Source organism: Hypomesus transpacificus, chromosome 18 (assembly GCF_021917145.1).
Source record: "Hypomesus transpacificus isolate Combined female chromosome 18, fHypTra1, whole genome shotgun sequence".
Taxonomy (NCBI): Eukaryota; Metazoa; Chordata; class Actinopteri; order Osmeriformes; family Osmeridae; genus Hypomesus; species Hypomesus transpacificus.
The window spans coordinates 13644192-13663966 of NC_061077.1; the positions used below are offsets into that span (position 1 = coordinate 13644192).

General features: G+C 47.6%; 2 protein-coding genes across 2 annotated transcripts; both read left to right on the top strand.

Moving 5' to 3' along the window:
• The first annotated feature begins 6182 nt into the window (after positions 1-6182).
• Positions 6183-8590, top strand: LOC124480276 (microtubule-associated protein RP/EB family member 3-like). Its single transcript, XM_047039406.1, has 6 exons — positions 6183-6480; positions 6754-6880; positions 7009-7154; positions 7348-7561; positions 7960-8547; positions 8583-8590. The coding sequence occupies exons 1-6, from the start codon at positions 6370-6372 to the stop codon at positions 8588-8590; spliced, it is 1194 nt and encodes a 397-aa protein (XP_046895362.1). The 5' UTR covers positions 6183-6369.
• Positions 8591-8638: 48 nt separating this feature from the next.
• Positions 8639-19121, top strand: LOC124480930 (DNA (cytosine-5)-methyltransferase 3B-like). The gene is made up of 22 exons (XM_047040605.1): positions 8639-9629; positions 9992-10600; positions 11245-11365; positions 11567-11620; positions 11718-11800; positions 12045-12119; positions 12302-12451; positions 12545-12652; positions 13574-13715; positions 13818-14162; positions 14370-14414; positions 14532-14611; positions 14801-14913; positions 15160-15343; positions 15493-15577; positions 15713-15858; positions 16241-16331; positions 16716-16864; positions 16991-17076; positions 17363-17432; positions 17595-17719; positions 18144-19121. The coding sequence occupies exons 1-22, from the start codon at positions 8640-8642 to the stop codon at positions 18295-18297; spliced, it is 4005 nt and encodes a 1334-aa protein (XP_046896561.1). The 5' UTR covers position 8639; the 3' UTR covers positions 18298-19121.
• Positions 19122-19775: the final 654 nt, after the last annotated feature.

The window sequence follows — 19775 nt, forward strand, 5'->3', positions numbered from 1 at the left end:
ATGCTGGTTGATGTTGAACTACTCTTGACCATGGTGAGAGCTGCCATTGTTCCAAACCACCATTAGAAAAAAGTGTGAACAATTTTAAGTCGTTGTGTTTTACAGATAACAACTGTGTTGTAGTTGTGTTTACTGTTTACCTTTTTGCAGCACAAGTGCATCACAGTGCAAAATGTGTTTAGAGAATGAGAATGTGTTTAGAGTTTTGCAAAAGAGTGTCTAATTTGACTAATTGGTTTAACTAGCTAGTTCACTTAACATTGATTCAGAGAATGGGGTTTAGTGTTTTAGCAATTGTGAAAAACTGTTATTTACAAATTTGCATTCGGTGGTCATTAGCTTTTTTACCAATACATCGAAATGTAACTATACTTGCTTACATCGTTCAAAATACTGAGAATACCGCTTGACATGAGAAACTTCCTCTATCAGGACAGTCATGATGAGACCTACCGGATTAGCCTCTATGTAGCTTACATTAGCATAGCCTACGAAGTACATGACTGCCTAATAAAGAGGAGGACACGATTGTAGATATAATGTAGATTAGCCTACAGCGCACTTGAATTAAATTGTCCTACAAACGTTTTCTAGAATAGGACTTTGTCATCAGTGTTGCTGTAAAATGAAGCGCGAAAGCTATGAATGACCTTGTTTCCGATCGACCTCGTGGCAATGCGCGTGGTGATTGGTTGGATCCTAAAAAACGTCATCACTTGCGGAATTCAGTAAATTACAGTATCAACATTTTTACGATCTGCGCTAACCAGCTGGTACGGTAAGTAGTGGTGGCTATTTGTAACGGGTTTTTCATTTCTGTGTTTAATTATCTCACTAAATATAGGCTACACAAATGCTTTGTCAACGTTGTTAGCAATCACTTGTCCATAGTAGCCTACAGTATTAGCCAAATTGTTGTCGCAGTTTCGGCATTGTTTTGGTGGAAGGGTACTAGTAAACAATGAGTTAGCGTAAGGGTCCTACTACTGTAGCAGTACTTGGCTATTTGTTTGATTTGGGAACAGGCTAATCCGTTGCAGGCTAAACACTTACAAAGTGGGTCTCTTTAAATTATGTTAACATTGTTCCTACTTAACACTGTAACCATAATGTAGACCCAAAATAAATGTGTTATCTTTGTGTTAAACTATTAGGCTATTCTTGTGTTGTGCGTCCATGCTCAACCGAACAATAGACGGGTTTCTGTGCAACGTCGTCAGTGAGACGCAAGTGCAAGTAGGGGGCAGCACTCTTCACGGTACATAGGCTAGATAACGTGTTGCAAATTTAGCGACTTTGTCGTTAGATTTAGCGACTGAATTTACACCTTCCCTAGTCACAAATAAACATGTTATTTCAAGCAACAAATCTCGCGATTTTCCGCTACTTTGGCAATCTTTGTTGAGCAGTACTGGCAATAACCAACTGATTTGTGAATGAGGTTGCGTTTGCCTTTAGGGTTTTAGTTCCCAGTGTTTATAGAAGTAGGCTATTTGATCTGTATTTGTACTATATCTGTATTGATCTACAGACCTAAAGGTTGACGTTATCACGTAATCTTGTGCCTCTTAGCGACAAATCAGAGAGCCAATACTTCTCTGTTGAGGTTTTTTGCCAATAGGATGGATAGATATAATTGTGGACACAACAAGCTCTACCGATAAGTATACACAATTATAGCCTATGCCGTTGAATTCCTTTGTACAAACACTGGGTGAGCTATGTAGACTTCGTCGTGTCCCTAACCAGCTAGCCGTACGTGTCTCACGGCTTGGACAAATGTTCACGGTAGCTGTCAAATTTCTTTCAAATATGAGAGGTCGTAAAGTAGCCTTGTTCTAAACATTTTTACGTTGATTTAGCTTGGTGACACTACGTAACCACCATGCTACAGTTATTGTCAAATAACGAGACAGACACACTCAACAACCAACAAAACCAGGCAAGTTGAGCTAATGGGGAAGTTCATCAAGCTGGTTTTGTGATTCAGAAGCTAGCTAGCTCATTTGAGCACATTTATTTGAATTGCAAACTTAGTTTAATTAGATTGATAGGCAACAGGTGACTACCAGTATAGTTATAGCCTAACATTTTGATATTATATTTATTTGCAAATGGCAAAAGGATAATTGCATTTTTTGGAAGGCGCGTATGTTTGTATACAAGAAACCCCAGAAGGTTTAAAATACTGATCTGTCAAAGACTTAATCTTTTTAGGTCCTAATCTGGATGCAATGCAGTATGCTCATATTTATCGTTCAATAACTGAATGATAGCACTGCGCTGTGGTAGTGGTGGGTCAAAGACACGAAACCCCCCAGTGGTACTTCCGGGAGTACCCTCATGTTTTCTGGGTATTCGACTTCATGTAGCACCGGCTGCAGCAGGCTGCTTCAAGTCAGCCGGGCTGCGGGCGACGCCGGCGCTGCATGAAATCGACTTAAAATTGTCTCCTTTTCCCACAATGCATCTTGTGAACTATGGCCGCCCCCGCGTGCGTCCCCATGTAATCATATTTAAGATGACATACAAATGTATAAACATAATAGCCTATGTCTAATACAGTACGCCATATAACAAGAATGTTAGTGGCAGTTGTACCCATTTCAGTGGTCTGTACACTGAACACTAAGTTGCGCTAAAGCCGTTCCATCATACCTTCCGTGTCAGTATAGTCAATTGATTGATTTTAACCAGAGCCTGTTTAAGGAGAGCATTGCCACTCCATTGTACCTAATTTGGCTGTAGTTACACCAGAGTTTCACTGAGGGTGATCGCGAGTGCATGTTGAATGGTAGTCTATGGAGCTAAACGGCTATATTAGTCTCTTTCGTCTGATTGTCGTTGAGAAATCTCCGATTTGATTGTAGTTTTCGCATGTCCAACATGGATTATAGGTCAAAAGTTGAATGAATGAGTACCTATGTCCTTTTGATTTCTTACAGGGTGAGTCATTGTTGTCCATAACACGCTAGCATTCTGCTAATGAATGCTGATTGGTTAGTTAAGGAATACGACTAGAGCTCCCGCTTGATGGCATCCGAAGCAGAATCAGAATGTCAGAGAATTAGCAACAACATAAGCAAGCCAAAACTTTTTCTAGCATGTGTATTGACAGGGAGAGCCCAGAGCCATAGAAAAAGAGAGTTGCGACACGCTTTGATCTCGCCGACACGTGATCACGTGGTTCAAGTAGCTCGCTGTAGTTCCAAAAAGCCCCACTGCTGTCAACTTTTTTGAATGGTTTTCAATGGAGCTGGCCAACGGAAGTCGCTTTCTCAGGCAAATTACGAATGAAACAGGCTCAGTTAAAGAAATACGATATTCTGGCTATCTTCAGCTGACTCTTATCTACATTAGGCAGTCCTCGCTGACGTTTTTGGTGAACATAGGAGTGAACTACAACATGTGTGAACACTCACTGCCAGTGAAACGCAGGAAAAATATGGAGTTAGATTAGTTTCATAATTCAAACAAACAAACGCAACACGATTCAAACAAACTTAACACGATCCAAACAAACGCAACACGATTCATACAAACATAACACGATTCAAACAAACGTAACACGATTCACAAATAAATGACCCTATTACATTCGTTTGCAACCTGACAAACACAAGTTACAAATCCCTGCATTCGTTGGTATGAATCCTTGCATTCGTTCGTGTGGATTTTTGGAACTTTCCTGACGCGCTTTGATCCACAAATGCATTTTTTCTAAAAGATATCCTCTGCAGCCTATCAGATGTCTCCAATTTTAGCCAATCACCGGAGAATGTCTAATATGGGTAGACGGGCTCTGCGTTAGCCTAGGAAACACGGAAAATGACTAAACATGAATCCTGCCATTCTCAACAATATTTAATCAGGTATGATCATCGGTTTAATAAGATTAACAAGCAATATTTCACCTACATGCTACCAGACGACATTGCTCGTGATCTGAAGGAGACGATGTCCGTCATTATGGCAGGTTGTTGAAGTCCACATAGACACGTTAATGTGATTGGCTAAAATTGGAAGAGACGATCTGATAGGCTGCTGAGGATATCTTTTAGAAAAAATGCATTTGTGGATCAAAGCGCGTCAGGAAAGTTCCAAAAATCCACACGAACGAATGCAAGGATTCACACCAACGAATGCAGGGATTTGTAACTTGTGTTTGTCAGGTTGCAAACGAATGTAATAAGGTCATTTATTTGTGAATCGCTTTACATTTGTGAATCACGAAATACATTTGTGAATCGTGTTACGTTTGTTTGAATCGTGTTACGTTTGTTTGTTTGATTCGTGTTATGTTTGTATGAATCGTGTTACGTTTGTTTGGATCGTGTTAAGTTTGTTTGAATCGTGTTGCGTTTGTTTGTTTGAATTATGAAACTAATCTAACTCCATAGAAAAAAGCTAGAGCTTGTTTGTCACGTGGTTCCGGTAGCTCGCTGTAGTTAAATGAAAACCCACTGCTGTCAACGTGTTTGAATGGTTTTCGGCGGGACCGACAGCAGCACCATCTCGATTCACGGATATTTTCGGTATATTAACACAATATCAATTGGTTACTGGTGTGTTGTATCATGTATGTATGCTACTTTATTAACATGTATGTATAACATTAACTTATAATGCATAACGCAATATTGTGAAGCAGAGCTGGAAATGGCTATGCTAGCCTACATTGTTCCACTTAACGTTTAACCTTCGACTGTTGAAGCAAATGGGATTTGTTCAACTTTTTTTTCTTCATCACCCCACTTACAATTTACCACATTAACAACACGTTTGTACTTGATGCAAGTTGAATCTAACCATGATCACCGGCAACTGTTCAATAGAAAAAAATTGAACAGAATATACAAGGCAACCAACTGCAATTCAATAAAACATTTTATTGTACAATATGTCCAGTGTTCTTCCACTCCTTTTGTTTGTAGTGAGCAGGTGATCTTAATGTCTGCTTTTCACAAAACTTAGACCGCAGTAGTAGATGCATCTAGTTGAGCTAACTAACTAGCTAGCTATTGAGTGGACCTGAAATTCCTGCCGAGCGTTGCTGGACGATAGGGGACCCAAGGCTTTAATCTGCAATTCATTGTTGCTAGCTATAATCAGATGTACTATAGGCTAATAAGAGCAGATTCTGTAAACTGTGTATGCCAAAGAACACCAATAACTTGAACTAATTTGACAGACTATAAACCAACGAACTTCTGGTTGATACACATGCTCTTTAGCTAGCTACAGTAAAAGTGTTGCATAGCTCTACTATAGTCTAGCGCAAACTGCATTTAGAATCTAACAAGCTATAATCTAACAAGCCATAATCTTACAATACATTTTCTCTACAGCTGGCTATATGAAATACTACTAATAACAATTGATATGTGGTGGTTGAAATATGAAAAAATGCAGGATTTTCATCAATTTACCAACTCACTTGCTTCGGACCCCATAAGCCATATATGGCTCTAACAGCTCTAACTGCATTTAGAATCTAACAAGCTATAATCTTACGAAGATGTTTATCTTAAATTGGTCATATGAAATACTACTCATAACAATTGATATGTGGTGGTTGAAATATGAAAAAATGCATGATTTTCATCAATTTACCAGCTAACTTACTTCGTAGACACTGAAAATGAATGGGGTTCAACGGTGGAAAATACAATGTTTGGAACTATAGGTTGCATGAGACACGCTTAACTTCCGCATTCCTCGATAACAATGGGAGTCTATGGAAGTGTCGCAACTCTCTTTTTCTATGGCTCTGAGCCTAACCAGAGCCTGTCAGCTGTGTTGTCGACGCCGTGAGAGAAAAAAAGGAAGTGACCAGAGCTTGCCGTAAATCAGTAGCTCTGGTCGTACGATCTGTATGACGTCAATGACATTTTCAAAGGCTTTTTAGAACAGAAAGGCGACTTAAAAAAAATCTAACAGCCAGCAGTGTGTATTTCTTTTTGCCTCCCCTTTCAAATTCAAATTACTAGAGAAATTACATATCCTGAGAAAAGTGCATTTTGAGGGGTAGCTCCATAGACCTCCATTAATTCTGCACTCACTCGTTACCGACCTCACATGGAACTGCAACCATTTCAGAACCCGGAAGTTTTCGGAGTGGCAGTTCTCCCTATATTACACATAACCCCCTCTACAGAATCAATGACTTGCACCCTGCAGCATTGCGCAGTTTGTGGGACAGCATGCTTTTCAGACTTGTCTGACCTGCGCAGAGACTATACCGATTCGAACCTGTCCGTGCCACTTCGAGTTACTATTATTGACAAAGTATTGTGTGACAATTTTACGCATACTCTATGCAAAAAGTACGTACTTGGGCAACTGCAGTACAGGTACTGAAGTGTACGTATGCGCTTCGGGACGCTAAAATTTGACGCGTTTGATGCGTCAACTTTTAGCAAGGGACTTATTAGTTGGCGAATGAACGCTGTCACAGCTGTCTTCCACGGCAAGCAAAATGTACACTAAATCCCTCGTGCGAGATCAGTCCGTTTGGGCTTTAATGCTACGCTAAGATATGCACAAGACGATGGTGTTTTTGAAATGCTCACTTGTCCAGGCTCGATGGAAAGTCTTGTAAACGGTTCTCATTTTTGTCCTTTTAATAATACATACAAACCGTGACGCTAAAAGTTTTTACACTATTGGAGAAGTACTGCTCTGCTGTATAAAACCTGTAGCCTGCAGTAGTCTACAGTTATAGCCTAACTGTTGTTTTGTTGACTGAAACAGACAGACTGGGAGATGGCAGTCAACTGTCAGCTGAAGCCTGGAGCGAAACACAACCGCTACGAGCTGCTGGCTTGGCTGAACGCTTCTCTACACACACGCTTCACCAAGGTGGAGCAGACATGCTCAGGTAGGGGTGACAATCAACAAGTGTCATGTGCAGAGTTCAGTCATTTTAGGATGTGGGTTTTGAAGTGGTTTTAAATAAGTGTGTGTATGTGTGTCTATCTCTCTCTCTCTGTATGCCGTGATATCCAGGTGCTGCATTCTGCCAAATGATGGACTGGCTGTTCCCTGATTCTGTGGACCTGAGCCAGGTCCAGTTCCTGCCCAGACACGAAGAGGACTCTCTCCAGAACTACAGTGTGCTGCAGGCCGCGTTTAAGAAGACTGGGGTGGTTCAGGTTGGTCAAAAAGCTGCTCTTAGGGGCAAAGTCATTGATATCCAAACTGACAAGGAGTCCTCTTTCAAGTTTCTGCTGTCTGTATTTTTTTTTTTATCCCTCATTATCCTTCCTTCCTAGTCCCTCCCAACTGAGCAGATGACAGTGTTCATTCTCTTCCCCTCTTCTTCCTCTCCCTCCTCGTTCCTCACAGTCCATCCCTGTCAAGGAGCTGGTGCAGGGGAGGCTGGACACAGCGCTGGACTTCCTCATTTGGTTCAAGGCTTTCTTTGACGCCAACAACCGTGCCCGGGACTACAATGCCCTGGAGGCCCGTGGAGGACAAAGCATGGTGCCCAGGACCCCGACCAGCACCCCTGATGCCAGCCCGATGCCAACAACCAGAGCCAGAACACAGTTAACACCAAGTAAGCTCCCCAAACCACTGTCAACTCCTTGGTGTAGTCATACAGTATATCAAGATTTGACTGACTCAAGGGAGTCAGATGGCTGAGCGGTGAGGGAGTCGGGCTAGTAATCAAAAGGTTGCCGGATTGATTCCCCGCCGTTCCAAATGACGTTGTGTCCTTGGGCAAGACACTTCACCCTACTTGCTTCGGGGGGAATGTCCCTGTACTTACTGTAAGTCGCTCTGGATAAGAGCGTCTGCTAAATGACTAAATGTAAATGTAAGATGCACTCTCACATGCATTCACGACAGTCATATGTCCGCAGTGTCAGGAGAAGGTGTAAAATGTGTATTCTGACCAATTCACCTTTCCTCATTGTTGTTATTTGGTCTCGTTTTCCTGTTCCTTTCTTGCAGACGCGAGCGAGGCGGCAGAGCATCCCTGGCAGAGGTCAAAGGACACCTCAGCCCTCAGCAGACCTCCCATCAAGAGGCAGATCAAAGTAGAGACAGAGCAGGAGCCTGAGGCGAAGGTAGAAAACGACGAGAGGACCAACATGGAGCTGAAGGTGGACGGGGAAATAACTGAAGAGAGCGGGGACCCGGGCGAGGACGAGAAAATGGCGGATGAAAAAGTGGAGCAGACTGAAAGCGGCTTCAAAATGGAGACTGGGGAGAGGACGGGAGGGGAGGTGGAAAAGGAGGGAAAGCGGACCATGAAAGAGGGGGAAACGGTAGAGGGGGGGAGGAAAGAGCAGAATTTGGAAATATGGGTGAGCACCAACATACATGAAAAGAAGAGTAAGAGAGGGGAGAAAGACAAAGAAGATGAGAAGACTGAGAGAGAGGAGGATGAGAGAAAGGAGGGGAAGAGGACTGAGAAAGAGGAGGATAAGATGACCGAGGAGGATAAGAGAACTGAGGGGAATATGACGGAGAAAGAGGAGGATGGGAGGACTAAGGGAGAGGAAGATACGAGAAAGGAGGGGGAGGAGGATGAGATGGAGGAGGATGGGACGACCGAGGGAGAGGAAGATGAAAGGACTGAGATGGAGGAGGACGGGACGACCGAGGGAGAGGAGGAGGAGACGAAAGAGATGGAGAAGAGAACGGAGAAGAGGACAGACAAAGTGGAGGCTGAAAGAGAGGAGGAACGCCCTCTGTCTCACTGTAGCCTCATTATGCAACGCTTCTTGAAGCACTGGTCAGAGAAGATCCAGGAACTAAGGCAGGGTTTGGGTCAGGACCAGGCCCAGCAGGAGGGCCAGGTTCAGGGGCAGGGTGAGGGGCTTGCTGGGGGTTTGTCCAACTCTACAGTCAGGCAAGTCCTGGGTCTGAGGCACCCCCAGGACATTGTGTACACCCTCCTCCACACCCCCTACACCCTCTATTTCTACCGCCACGTCGACGTGGGGGCAGGGCAAACTGCCTGCCTCCTCCTGATTGGCTACTACCACCAGAATTCAGGGGGCCGGGTGTTGCGTCTGCTGGAAGCCGTTCAGCCCAAACTGGACACGTCCACAGCTCTGCTGACCTGCCTGAGGAGGACTCTGACCAGACTGGGGCTGCCCCTGGCCAACCTGGCCTGGTTCTACTGTGACGTAGCGGGTAGAGAAGAGCAGGCCACTCTGGAGGCAGGAGTCCGGGTCATGAGCCCCACGATGGTGTCTCTGTGTGGGCTGCCTGGCCTGGCCGGGTCCGCCTGTCAGGCCGGCGCAGCAGCCGTGTCAGAGGAGGTGGTCGAGCTAGTCAGGGACGTCCATCGCCACCGCTCCGCCTTCACCCCCACCCACGACAGCCTGAAGCAGCTGTTTGCTGCCGTACCAGGGTGCGACCCCAACCTCCCCGTGGCCACCCAGTGCCTTTTCTTCACCAGGATGGTCCAGGCCATAGCCCACGGCTGGGGGGACCTGCTCGGATACTTCGGCTCCCTGGGAGGAGGAGGGGACGCCCAGCAGATTCATGCCCGACTGACGGACTGCAGGCTGAGGCTGCTGCTGCTGTTTCTCACCCATGCCCTGGAGCCCCTGGCTGTCTACGAGGAAGCCATGCAAGGAGGCAGCATAGACCTGAAGGGGATCCTACAGGTAGCGGAAGCTGTCGCCATCTCTACTGCTGTCTCTGTTCACTTCTTTTATTTTTGAACAGACGTGACTTGACATTGTATTCAGTTAGCAGAGGATTTGATCCCGAGCGCCATAAAAAGGAAAGAGTGCAGATAGTAGTATAGACTTGCAATCCTACACCACGGTAGATATTTGACTGTGTTTTGACTGTGGAGGGGAGGCTTCTCGTGTTTTGACTAGCTTGGTGCCTCTGTAATAGAAAGAAACGCTAATTGTGTCCGACAGAATTGTTGCATGATCTGCCACAAAACAACCAGATTGTGTATCCAAATGATTAGGATAATCTGCTTATTAACAGTGTCATTCCCCCTTTCCTCCCACAGTTGGCAGGCACGCTCCTCCGCACCTACTGCTCCCGCTTTATGCGCCCCTACACCACCAACTACTTCCTGTGGCGCCGCAACCCAGTGGTCTTAAGAAGCAAGAGTCACCACCTCAACGGCTCGGCGGTCGACATCGGCGGGGCCCGCGTCCAGGACTTCCTGTCGGAGAGCGCGGCGCAGCTGGAGGACGTCCACGCCGCCCGGGCGCAGCTGGTGGACACCGCCACCGCCTTCTACAGCGAGGTGACCCGCCGCCTGTCGGACACCCTGCCGCTGAGCGAAGCGGCCCTGAAGCGCGTCGCCGTCCTGCTGCGGCCGGCCTGGAAGAGGGACGTGCTGTGGACGGCCGTGAAGGAGGTGGCCAGCCAGCTGGGGGTCTGCGACCCGTTCAAGGACGGGACGGGGGGCGACACGGACAGGCTGTCGGGGGAGTACCAGGAGTACGTGAAGAGGCCGCCGGCCACCAGGCCCACGGAGACGGTCGAGGACGCGGAGCAGCACTGGGGCCGGGTCCTGGAGGGGCTGGAGAGCGGCTCCGTGCTCCGCAGGCTCATGCTGTCCCTGCTGGCTCTGCCCGGGAGCCTGCGGAGAGACACCGTGTTAACTCAGGTCAGTCGCCCTGCAGCCCGCTGCCTCAGAGGACAGCCCTGTCTGGAGGGGGTTTACCTGAAAAGTTGATAGGAAGAAGAGGAGGGAATTGGTCCCATCAAATGGATTGAACTGTTATTGATTCAACTTTCATTTAAGGCTGTATAAATACCCATTTGATAGGACCAACTCTCACGTTTCCTGCTTTTTAGTTCGACCTGCGTATGCGGTTATTGAAGAAGGGCGAATATGGACGCCACGTGAATGTGCGTTGGTGATTCAAATGAGTGAAAGATGTTTTAGACACAGGGAAACTTAAGGGGAACCTTAAGGTGCATCACTGGTCCTCGTGTGCTGTAGAGCAGAGACAGCCGGCCCAGTGTGTAGTCGAAGCGTCCGAGACAGTTACCGGTGCACACTGAAGCCAAAGCCGGTAGAAGGACAACAAAGGTTGGCCAATGTAAGGGGGGGGGGGGGGGGGGGGGGGGGACCACACACCTTGTTTGTTAACAAATTTTAAAGTTGACCATAACTATTCATTCTTTACCCCATCCAAAACTATTCAGAATGCATAGAGAAGAAGCCTTGGTTTCAAGTTTATTAGTAAGATGGACCCTTGATCCAGAAATTGATCTCATTCATTGTGTGTGTGTGTGTGTGTGCAGGCATTTGAGAACAGATGTCAGGTCCCAACTGAGTGGCTGAAGGCCGACAGCGAGGAGAAGACCACTCCCTTCTCCCTCCCTGGTCCAAGGATAGTCATAGAGAGTGACTCTGACTCCTCTGGTAAGACTCACACTAGGGCCCTGTCTCAATACTCTGTACACGCGTCCTCGCTCCCTTCCTTCTCTGGTCCAACTCCCGTCGTGTGATTTCTGCATAGATACCGTATCCGGGGTGAGTGAACATGCTGTGCGTTTCTTCATGTATTGTTTTTCAATTGAGTAGTCCTTTTTCTTTCTTTTTTTCTTCTTCTTCTTTCCCTAGATGTTATAGTCACTGAGGTCACATGGTCACCTGTCAAACTCAACAGCAGCAACGGTCAGGAAACCCAGACTCACTCAATGGAACTCAGCTTTAAGGAGAACCCACTCGCTGTTGATTGCTCATGTCTGGTTCCCCTGTGCTTTCCCTCCAGCCAAACCTCCCAAGATGAGCGACTCCATCGTGGTTGACGATGACGAGGATGACATCATCTGGACGCCCACTTTGAACACCCAGGTAAAATCGGTTGAATGCTCAAACCCATGTTTTCGGTGAAGCATTAAGGAGCTTTGACTCAGACGTTTCGGTGAAGCATTAAGGAGCTTTGACTCAGACGTATCCATCAACACTGTCTGTGCCCGGGGGGGGGGGTGGAGGGGGGGGGAACTAGCCTGTGTTATACACAGCCCATAGCTGTGCACCCAACTGGAAAGACTGAAGGAGTCTGTGTTTTAACGGCCCCTGTCACCTCCACCTCCAGCCTGAAGAACAGCACCCCCCTCCCTCAGTCACCTCCAACCCTGAGCCACCAGCCAGGACGAGCAGCTACTACCAGGTGGGTTCCACTCTATTGGCCCATAACAAATGCATACATCATCATCATCGATGAAAACATTTACGTACGCAAGAACAACGAATACTGACGCATCGATCGTAATAAATCACTGTTACACTGTGCCCCTCTGAAACATTGCTTTGTGTGTGTGTGTGTGCGTGCGTGTGTGTGTGTGTGTGTAGGATGACGGTGGCTACGACGTGGGGGAGCTCGTGTGGGGCCACACGGAGGGCTGCTCCATGTGGCCAGGCGTGGTCCGGGCGTGGGAGAGCAGGCCGGGGCCCAGCGGGGTGAGGATGGTGGAGTGGTACCAGGACGGCATGTTCTCAGAGGTGAGGGAAAGGGAGAAGGGGAGGATATGAGGAGAGTGAAGTGGTGATATAGAGGGCATGTTCTCAAGCCAATGTGTGTGTGTGTGTTTCCAGATCAACATCCAGGGTCTCCACCGCTTCGCAGCTTTTTCCCAGCACTTCTGTGCCAACTCGTTTGCCACCTTGATCACCTACAGGGAAGCGATCTTCAAGTCCTTACAGGTTCGACCGTGTGTGTCCTAAGTGTGTGTTTGTGTGTGCTCTGCTGTCTGTCTGTAGCTCTGTGTGTGGGTGTTCATTTTATAGTGCTTGCTCTGTGTGTGTGTTGGGGCTTGGCGTTTATTTTTATTTTTTTATCGACTTATCGAAGTAATGACTTCCCTCCATAAAGATATCGTAACATTAATTCATTTTCAATAATATCGATAATGTCGATAGAATAACTAGGAACAGCAGTCCATTTAATTTCTGTGATGCAGCAGGAAGTTGTGGAGAAATGGTAGCCTACGTACGCTCACTAAAATATACTGACTGAGCACTTCAAGTGGAGTAGCTAATGTTAACCGTGGAAAATTAGTCTTATTGCCGAAAACAGTGGCAGTGATAGCCATGGCGAGGGAGCAACTTCCAATGAAGAAATTATTGATAAAAAAGTGGTTTGCCTTTTTGAAATCCGACAAAGAGCAGAGCAATGTTCGGTGCAAATTGTGTAGTAAACAAACAGGTGGCTACCAAGTCTGGTAATACGACAAACCTTTTTTACCCCCTGACGCAAAATCACTCGTTGGGACATGCAGAAATCGTGAGTTTGCGCCAAGGTATTGATAGGTAGGTTATTGATAAAAAGCAAGGTTTTAAAAAGCTTAAGTTACTGGACCCCAGGTACGTGCTCCCTGGCCGCAAACATTTCTCTCACACCGCGCTGCCTAAACTCTATGCTGAGCGTAGGGAAAAAGTTGAGAAAGACTTTGCTACTACTACGGATCTGTTGTCTATCGTCTGAATGATCGTTATCGAATGGAAATATAAATATCTATCGGGATCATTTTTTACCCATATCGCCCAAGCCCTAGTGTGTGTGTTTGTGTGTGTGTGTGTGTATTTTACAGTGCTTGCTGCATGTGTGTGTGTGTGTGTGTCCAGGTGGCAGCCGAGCGCTGCATGAAGGTGTTCTATCCGGACTCTGCCACGAGAGAGGAGGAGCTGAGAGTCATGCTGGACTGGGCCTTCGGAGGATTCAAACCCAGCGGCCCCAGCGGCTTCGCCCCTCCCCCCTTCACCCCCGGTACGCAGAGCGACAGAGGCCACCAGCACGGCGAATCCCTGCCCGACTCAACCCTAACACCCTCCCCGTTTCCTCCATCTGCGTCTCTCTGCCTGTCCCCAGATGAGACGGAAGGCTCGAGCGCGAACGCAGGCTCGAAGTTGCCCCGGTGCAGCTCCACCTCCAACAAGGACGTTTATGGCAGCTCCCTGTCTCTGCCCACCAAGCTCAGGCAGGTGTCGGTGAGTCTGAAGAAGCTGTCCCTCTGCCTGCTGGAGGGGGGGTCGGTCCGCCTCAGCAAGCACAGACGGCCCCGGGTCCGCCCACGCAAGAGGCCCACGACCGGGGTGAGCCTGACCCCCCCGGAGGACTCCCCTGACTGGCAGCCCCCCCACAAGAGGACCTCGTCCTACTACAAGGCCAAGGAGAGCAGACATGTCTACGTACAGCCAGACCCGAAACACAGAGGTATCTGTTTTTTGTTTGTTTGTTTTTTTAACAAAAAAAAAAGACACTCGACCTAATTCCTTTGTTTCCCACATTGATTCCAAGCACTCTATAGGTGCTTGGAAAGACACGCTTATCAACAGTTTGGAAATTGCGAAGGAAACGAATATCATTGCGCAGTCTGACAGCTCTGTCTTTTTTCTTGATTTTTCTTCCCGCGTATTCCAGAGGCGATGGTCCGCGAGATTCTTGATGCGGGGGCGGCCATAGAAGGTAAGCAGGAGTCCAAAGTTGGGGCAAAGGGTGGGAGTCTGTCTTGAATTCGTTCCCCCTGCTCTCCAGGGCCCCGTTCCTCCCCCTCAACTCTTCTCTGTCCACATCCTCCTCCAGAGTTCTGTCTCTGCTGTGGCACAAACAAATACGAGACCCAACATCCCCTCTTCGAAGGAGGCCTCTGCGCAAGATGCAAAGTAACAAAGAAACAAATATATATTGTGTGTGTGCGTGTGTGTGTGTGTGTGTAAATACACATACACATCTGACATAACCTCAGTTCAATCCTGACCAGTGTGAACGTGGAGTGGTTGCTTGGTGTGCCCTGGTAATGAGACCGTGTGTGTGTGTGTGCCTGTAGTAAGCTGGCGTGTGGTTCCCTGCAGGATAACTTCACAGAGACGCTGCACCGGTACGATGAGGACGGCTATCAGTCCTACTGCACCATCTGCTGCTCCGGCCTGGAGGTCCTCCTGTGTGGCAACGACAGCTGCAGCCGGTGGGTCACCGTGGAGACCAGCAAAATGAGGGGGGGGGGGGGGGGGGGGGGGGAATTGTCACTTGTACAGAGTGTAGAAGTGACACAACACTTGTCTTGAGCCCTCCTCAAAGATGATTTGAAGATCTCTCTCTTCCTCTCGCGCTTTCTCTCCCTCCGTCTCCTCTTGTTCCAAACTTGTATCCTTCCTCCACCTTTCGTTAATCTTGTATTTTTCCACCCCCCCACACACACTCCCTCCCCCAGATCCTACTGCGTCGACTGTGTGAACATCCTGGTGGGTTCGAAGACCTTTGAGTTCCTGAAGGAGGTGGACCCGTGGATCTGCTACCTCTGTCAGCCCAGCCAGCGCCACGGGGCCCTCCAGCCACGCCACGACTGGAGCGTACGCGTGCAAACCTTCTTCTTCAACAACAGCGCCATGGAGTTCGTAAGTAGACTTTCCACAAAGGGACTTCCTGTCTTATTCCCAGCTTCCAGGGCAGTCGTTTCCTGTTTGGGGGTGAGGGAGGGCACCAGGTGGCTCTAGATGGAGCCTCCCCTGCTCACACGTGACTTTTTGACCTGTGTCCTCGCCAGGAGCCGCATCGAGTTTACCCATCCATCCCCGCCAGCCAGCGTCGACCAATCAGAGTGCTGTCGCTGTTCGACGGGATAGCAACAGGTCAGCTTCTGCTCGGTTCTGATGATTCATCAGCTGCGATGATTCTACTCTGAGGCTCTACTGCCAGGATTCTACTGCCTAGATTCTAACCATTGATCTGTTCCTGTTCTAATACTTTGTGTGCATGTTCTCCAGGCTACCTTGTTCTGAAGGAGCTGGGCTTTAAGGTGGAGATTTACATGGCCTCTGAGGTGTGCGAGGAGTCCATCGCCGTGTCGACCGTCAACCACGAGGGGAGAATCACACGGGTGGATGACGTCAGGTCAATCACCAAGGAGCATGTAGGTGTCACCGAGTCGTCTGCTGTGAATGTTTACTCCTATAAAGTGACATGTCTGTTCTGACTGTAACTGACCTGTCTGTTTCGACATGTCTGTTCTCACTGTAACTGACCTGACTGTAACTGACTTGTCTTCTAACATGTCTGTTCTCACTGTAACTGACCTGTCTGTTCTGACTAACTGACCTGTCTGTTCTGACTGTAACTGACCTGTCTTCTGAAATGTCTGTTCTCACTGTAACTGACCTGTCTGTTCTGACTGTAACTGACCTGTCTGTTTTGACCTGTCAGTTCTGACTGTAACTGACCTGTCTGTTCTGACCTGTCTGTTCTGACTGTAAATGGCCTCTGTGTTCTGACTGTAAGTGACTTGTGTGTTCCAGCTGAAGAAGTGGGGCCCGTTTGACCTCCTGATAGGAGGCAGCCCCTGTAACGACCTCTCCATCGTCAACCCCATCAGGAAGGGCCTGTTTGGTACGTCTCGGCTGGCTGTGTGACTAACCCAGTGGTTCCCAACCCTGGTCCTCAGGGCCCACTGTCCTGCATGTTTTACATGTTTCCCCTACTCCAACACACCTGATTCAAATGAATGGGTCGTTATCCAGCTCTGCAGAAGCCTGCTTATGATCATTCATTTGAATCAGGTCTAACCCATAGTGGATGCATGTAATACATGTGCTTGTCCAGAAGATGGGAGTACATTACTGCAAAGCTCCCTGTTTTTATGTGTGTGTGTGTGTGTGTCAAAGGTGTATTGAGACTAATCTCATGGCCCTAAAATCACTAATTTTTCTTTGATTTGGAATTTTTGTCTCGAGTGTCATGTTGCGTGTCCGCTGACCTGTGCTGCCCCTACAGAGGGCACGGGCCGGCTGTTCTTCGAGTACTACAGGATCCTGGACCTGCTGAAGCCCAAGGAGAACAACCCTCGGCCCTTCTTCTGGCTCTTCGAGAACGTGGTGTTCATGAACAACCACGACAGGCTGAACATCTGCCGCTTCCTGGAGGTGGAGTACCCTCTCTTCTCGCTCCTCGCCTTTAGTTTTCATGACACCTCCTGGAGGGATGTCTCGTCTGAAGGGCATGCTGGGAGGAGTTGTACCCTGAACTGCTCTGATGTTTTACCCCCTCAGTGTAACCCAGTGGTGGTGGACGCTGTGAAAGTTAGCCCCGCCCACAGGGCCCGGTGCTTCTGGGGAAACATCCCTGGGATGAGCCGGTATGATTAGCACACACATGCACATAGCTCTGCCGCTTTTTCTTCCCTTTCCAAATAATTAGATAAGGAAAGTTTTGAGTGAGGAGGGTTCAGGGAACAGAAGGGTTCGACTTGCAGGGCCCTCTTAAATTGAACCCTTCGGTTCCTCACTCAAAATTGTACTTATTTAATGATTTGGAAAGGAAAGAAAAAGGTGCAATGGTCTCAAATCTCTTCCAGAGCTGTGTATACACACACGCACTCGCCACCAAGCTTAGCTCAGTCGGTCCTCTGAATGTTTTCGCAGGCCCATCATTGCCTCCAAGAACGACAAGCTCCTTCTTCAGGAATGCCTGGAGATCGGCCGGACCGCCAAGGTGAGAACCTACCCCGATGTCTGACCTTCATTTTTCCCCGTGAAAATGTGGCATGTTTTGCATGAAATTCTTAGCGTGTGTTTTATGTATGCAAGCCTACAAAGGCTCTGCCATGTTTTGACGCCACGTGACGCCACATGTTTTGGCGTTGTTTTTGTGTAGTTCACCAAAGTGCGCACAATCACCACGAACCCGGCCTCAATGAAACAGGGGAAGGACATGTCCAAACTGCCTGTGCTGGATGAGAACAAGAAGGAAGACACTCTATGGATCACTGAGCTGGAACAGTACGTTACTAACCGCTGTCTGTGTTCCTGGCATCATTTAGTGAAAGTGCTTAGTATGGTCTATGTCTAGTATATGGTCGCTGTTCAGTAGAAATACTTCCCACCCGCGCCATTGAAAAGATAGCTTTTGGAGTGGTGTTTAAAGAGGTGGTCGTCATGTTTCGTGTCCTGAGTTTGGACCCAGGAGTGGTTAGATCGGCGGGGGGGTGGGAGGCATTATAATAACACACGATGCAATGTCACCGGTTACACCACGTCACCGATTTCTTCATCCAAATCTCTTTACGGCACACATCTACGATAACATGCATAGAAACAAGCACAAGAGGAAGTCATGCGACGTGGTCTCGGCTAGGGTCATGCCCTCCACCACCAGGACCTGCGTTCCACCAGCTGAACCACTTGTCTCTCCCTCCCACTCCAGGATCTTTGGCTTCCCCAAACACTACACGGACGTGAAGAACATGAACCGCCAGCAGAGACAGAAGGTTCTTGGGAAGTCCTGGAGCGTGCCCGTCATCCGTCACCTCTTCGCCCCGCTCAAGGACTACTTCGCCTGCGAGCAGCTGCCCCCCTAACCCACCGCAGGCGCCCGGTTGCCAAGCAACGGCAGCTGAGATGGGGGGATGGGGCCGTGGGGGCTCCTCCATACGACCCCCCCCCCTCCCCCTTGATTCATTCTCTCCTCAGACCACGCCTCCTTTTTGTTATCCTTCTCTCCTATTCTCCCTCCCCCCTCTCCCTCCCTTCCCTCCCTTCCACCTCATCTTGGAGAGAGCGTTTCGGGGGGGTTTCAGGGCATGTTAAGGATGCGTGATATTGGGTGCTTATTCGTTGTACTGTATGTCTGGGTCTGTTCATTCGAATGTTGAACAGGACTGACCTCTATGAGAGCGCTGTCAATATCCTGTCTCCTCTGTGTTTTAATGAGGTCACATGACCTCTCTGGCATTGCCATAATGTACTGTCGTTTCCCCTCCCTATAGATATGTGGGGAGGAGATCAGATAGACAGAGATGGGCACTAGTTATGTCTAATGCAGAGAACTATTGCTCTATTTTACTCTGCCTGTTGCTACAACATACGATTAACCGTCGTGACTCGTTCATTACTGTACACTTGCCTTGTACAAGTGACTTTTGTAAAATTATTTGCAAGATGTTGATTTGCTATGGTGATAATGTTAAATAACAGTATGTATTATTCGTGTTTCACTCCTTACTCGGTCCAGTGGAAACAAGCAATCATGTGATATTTACTGGAAATAGGGGTAGAAAATGTTTTTAATAGAACAGTAAAGCCATATTGTCTTAAATAGTTTTTTATTCAAAATGTTTTGTCACAAATAATACAAGAGATTGACTGGACCATAGAAGGACCATATTATACTTGTCAACTAAAACAATTTCTGAAATAAAAACAACTGGAATGTCTTCCTGGGAATGACTCAAATTTGGATAATGTCCTTTGGCTGTCAGTCCCTCTGTGACAAATGTGTGTAGGAGTACGTTCCTGCCCCTGTGTGACATGTGTGCCATCAGGCATGCATATGGTCATGTCACATGAAAAGGGCCCATTCACTTGAAACAGTCCTTTCATAGATTCTGCTCAGTCTCCATGGACCGGGACACTGGTGGCTTCTACACGAATGAAAGGCAGGACAAAAGTCTCAACAGTGTGTGCTGTATGGATTTCTCTTTGTTCTTGGTTCAATAAGCCCCACCATTGCTAAAAATTAGAGAAATTTGGTTAGTAAGTTCAAAATTCCTATTTTATTGGGTACATGGCAGGTCTACATTCGTAACTTTCTTGCATCCTGATTTGCCATTAAAGGCTCCACAGGAGTTGAAAGAGAACTGTGCTTCTAGCTAGACATACTGGGCCCACTACTCCGAACTGGGAACAAGCCAGCAATTAACTTAGTGTTGGGTACTGCATCTTTACAGGTGCCTCCAGTTGTGTCCATCTAATGGCAATTACACAATGCATAAGCATAAGCCACCTTATCTCAGTATTTGATTGCACTATGCAGACATCGCAACCTGCAGAGACTCAT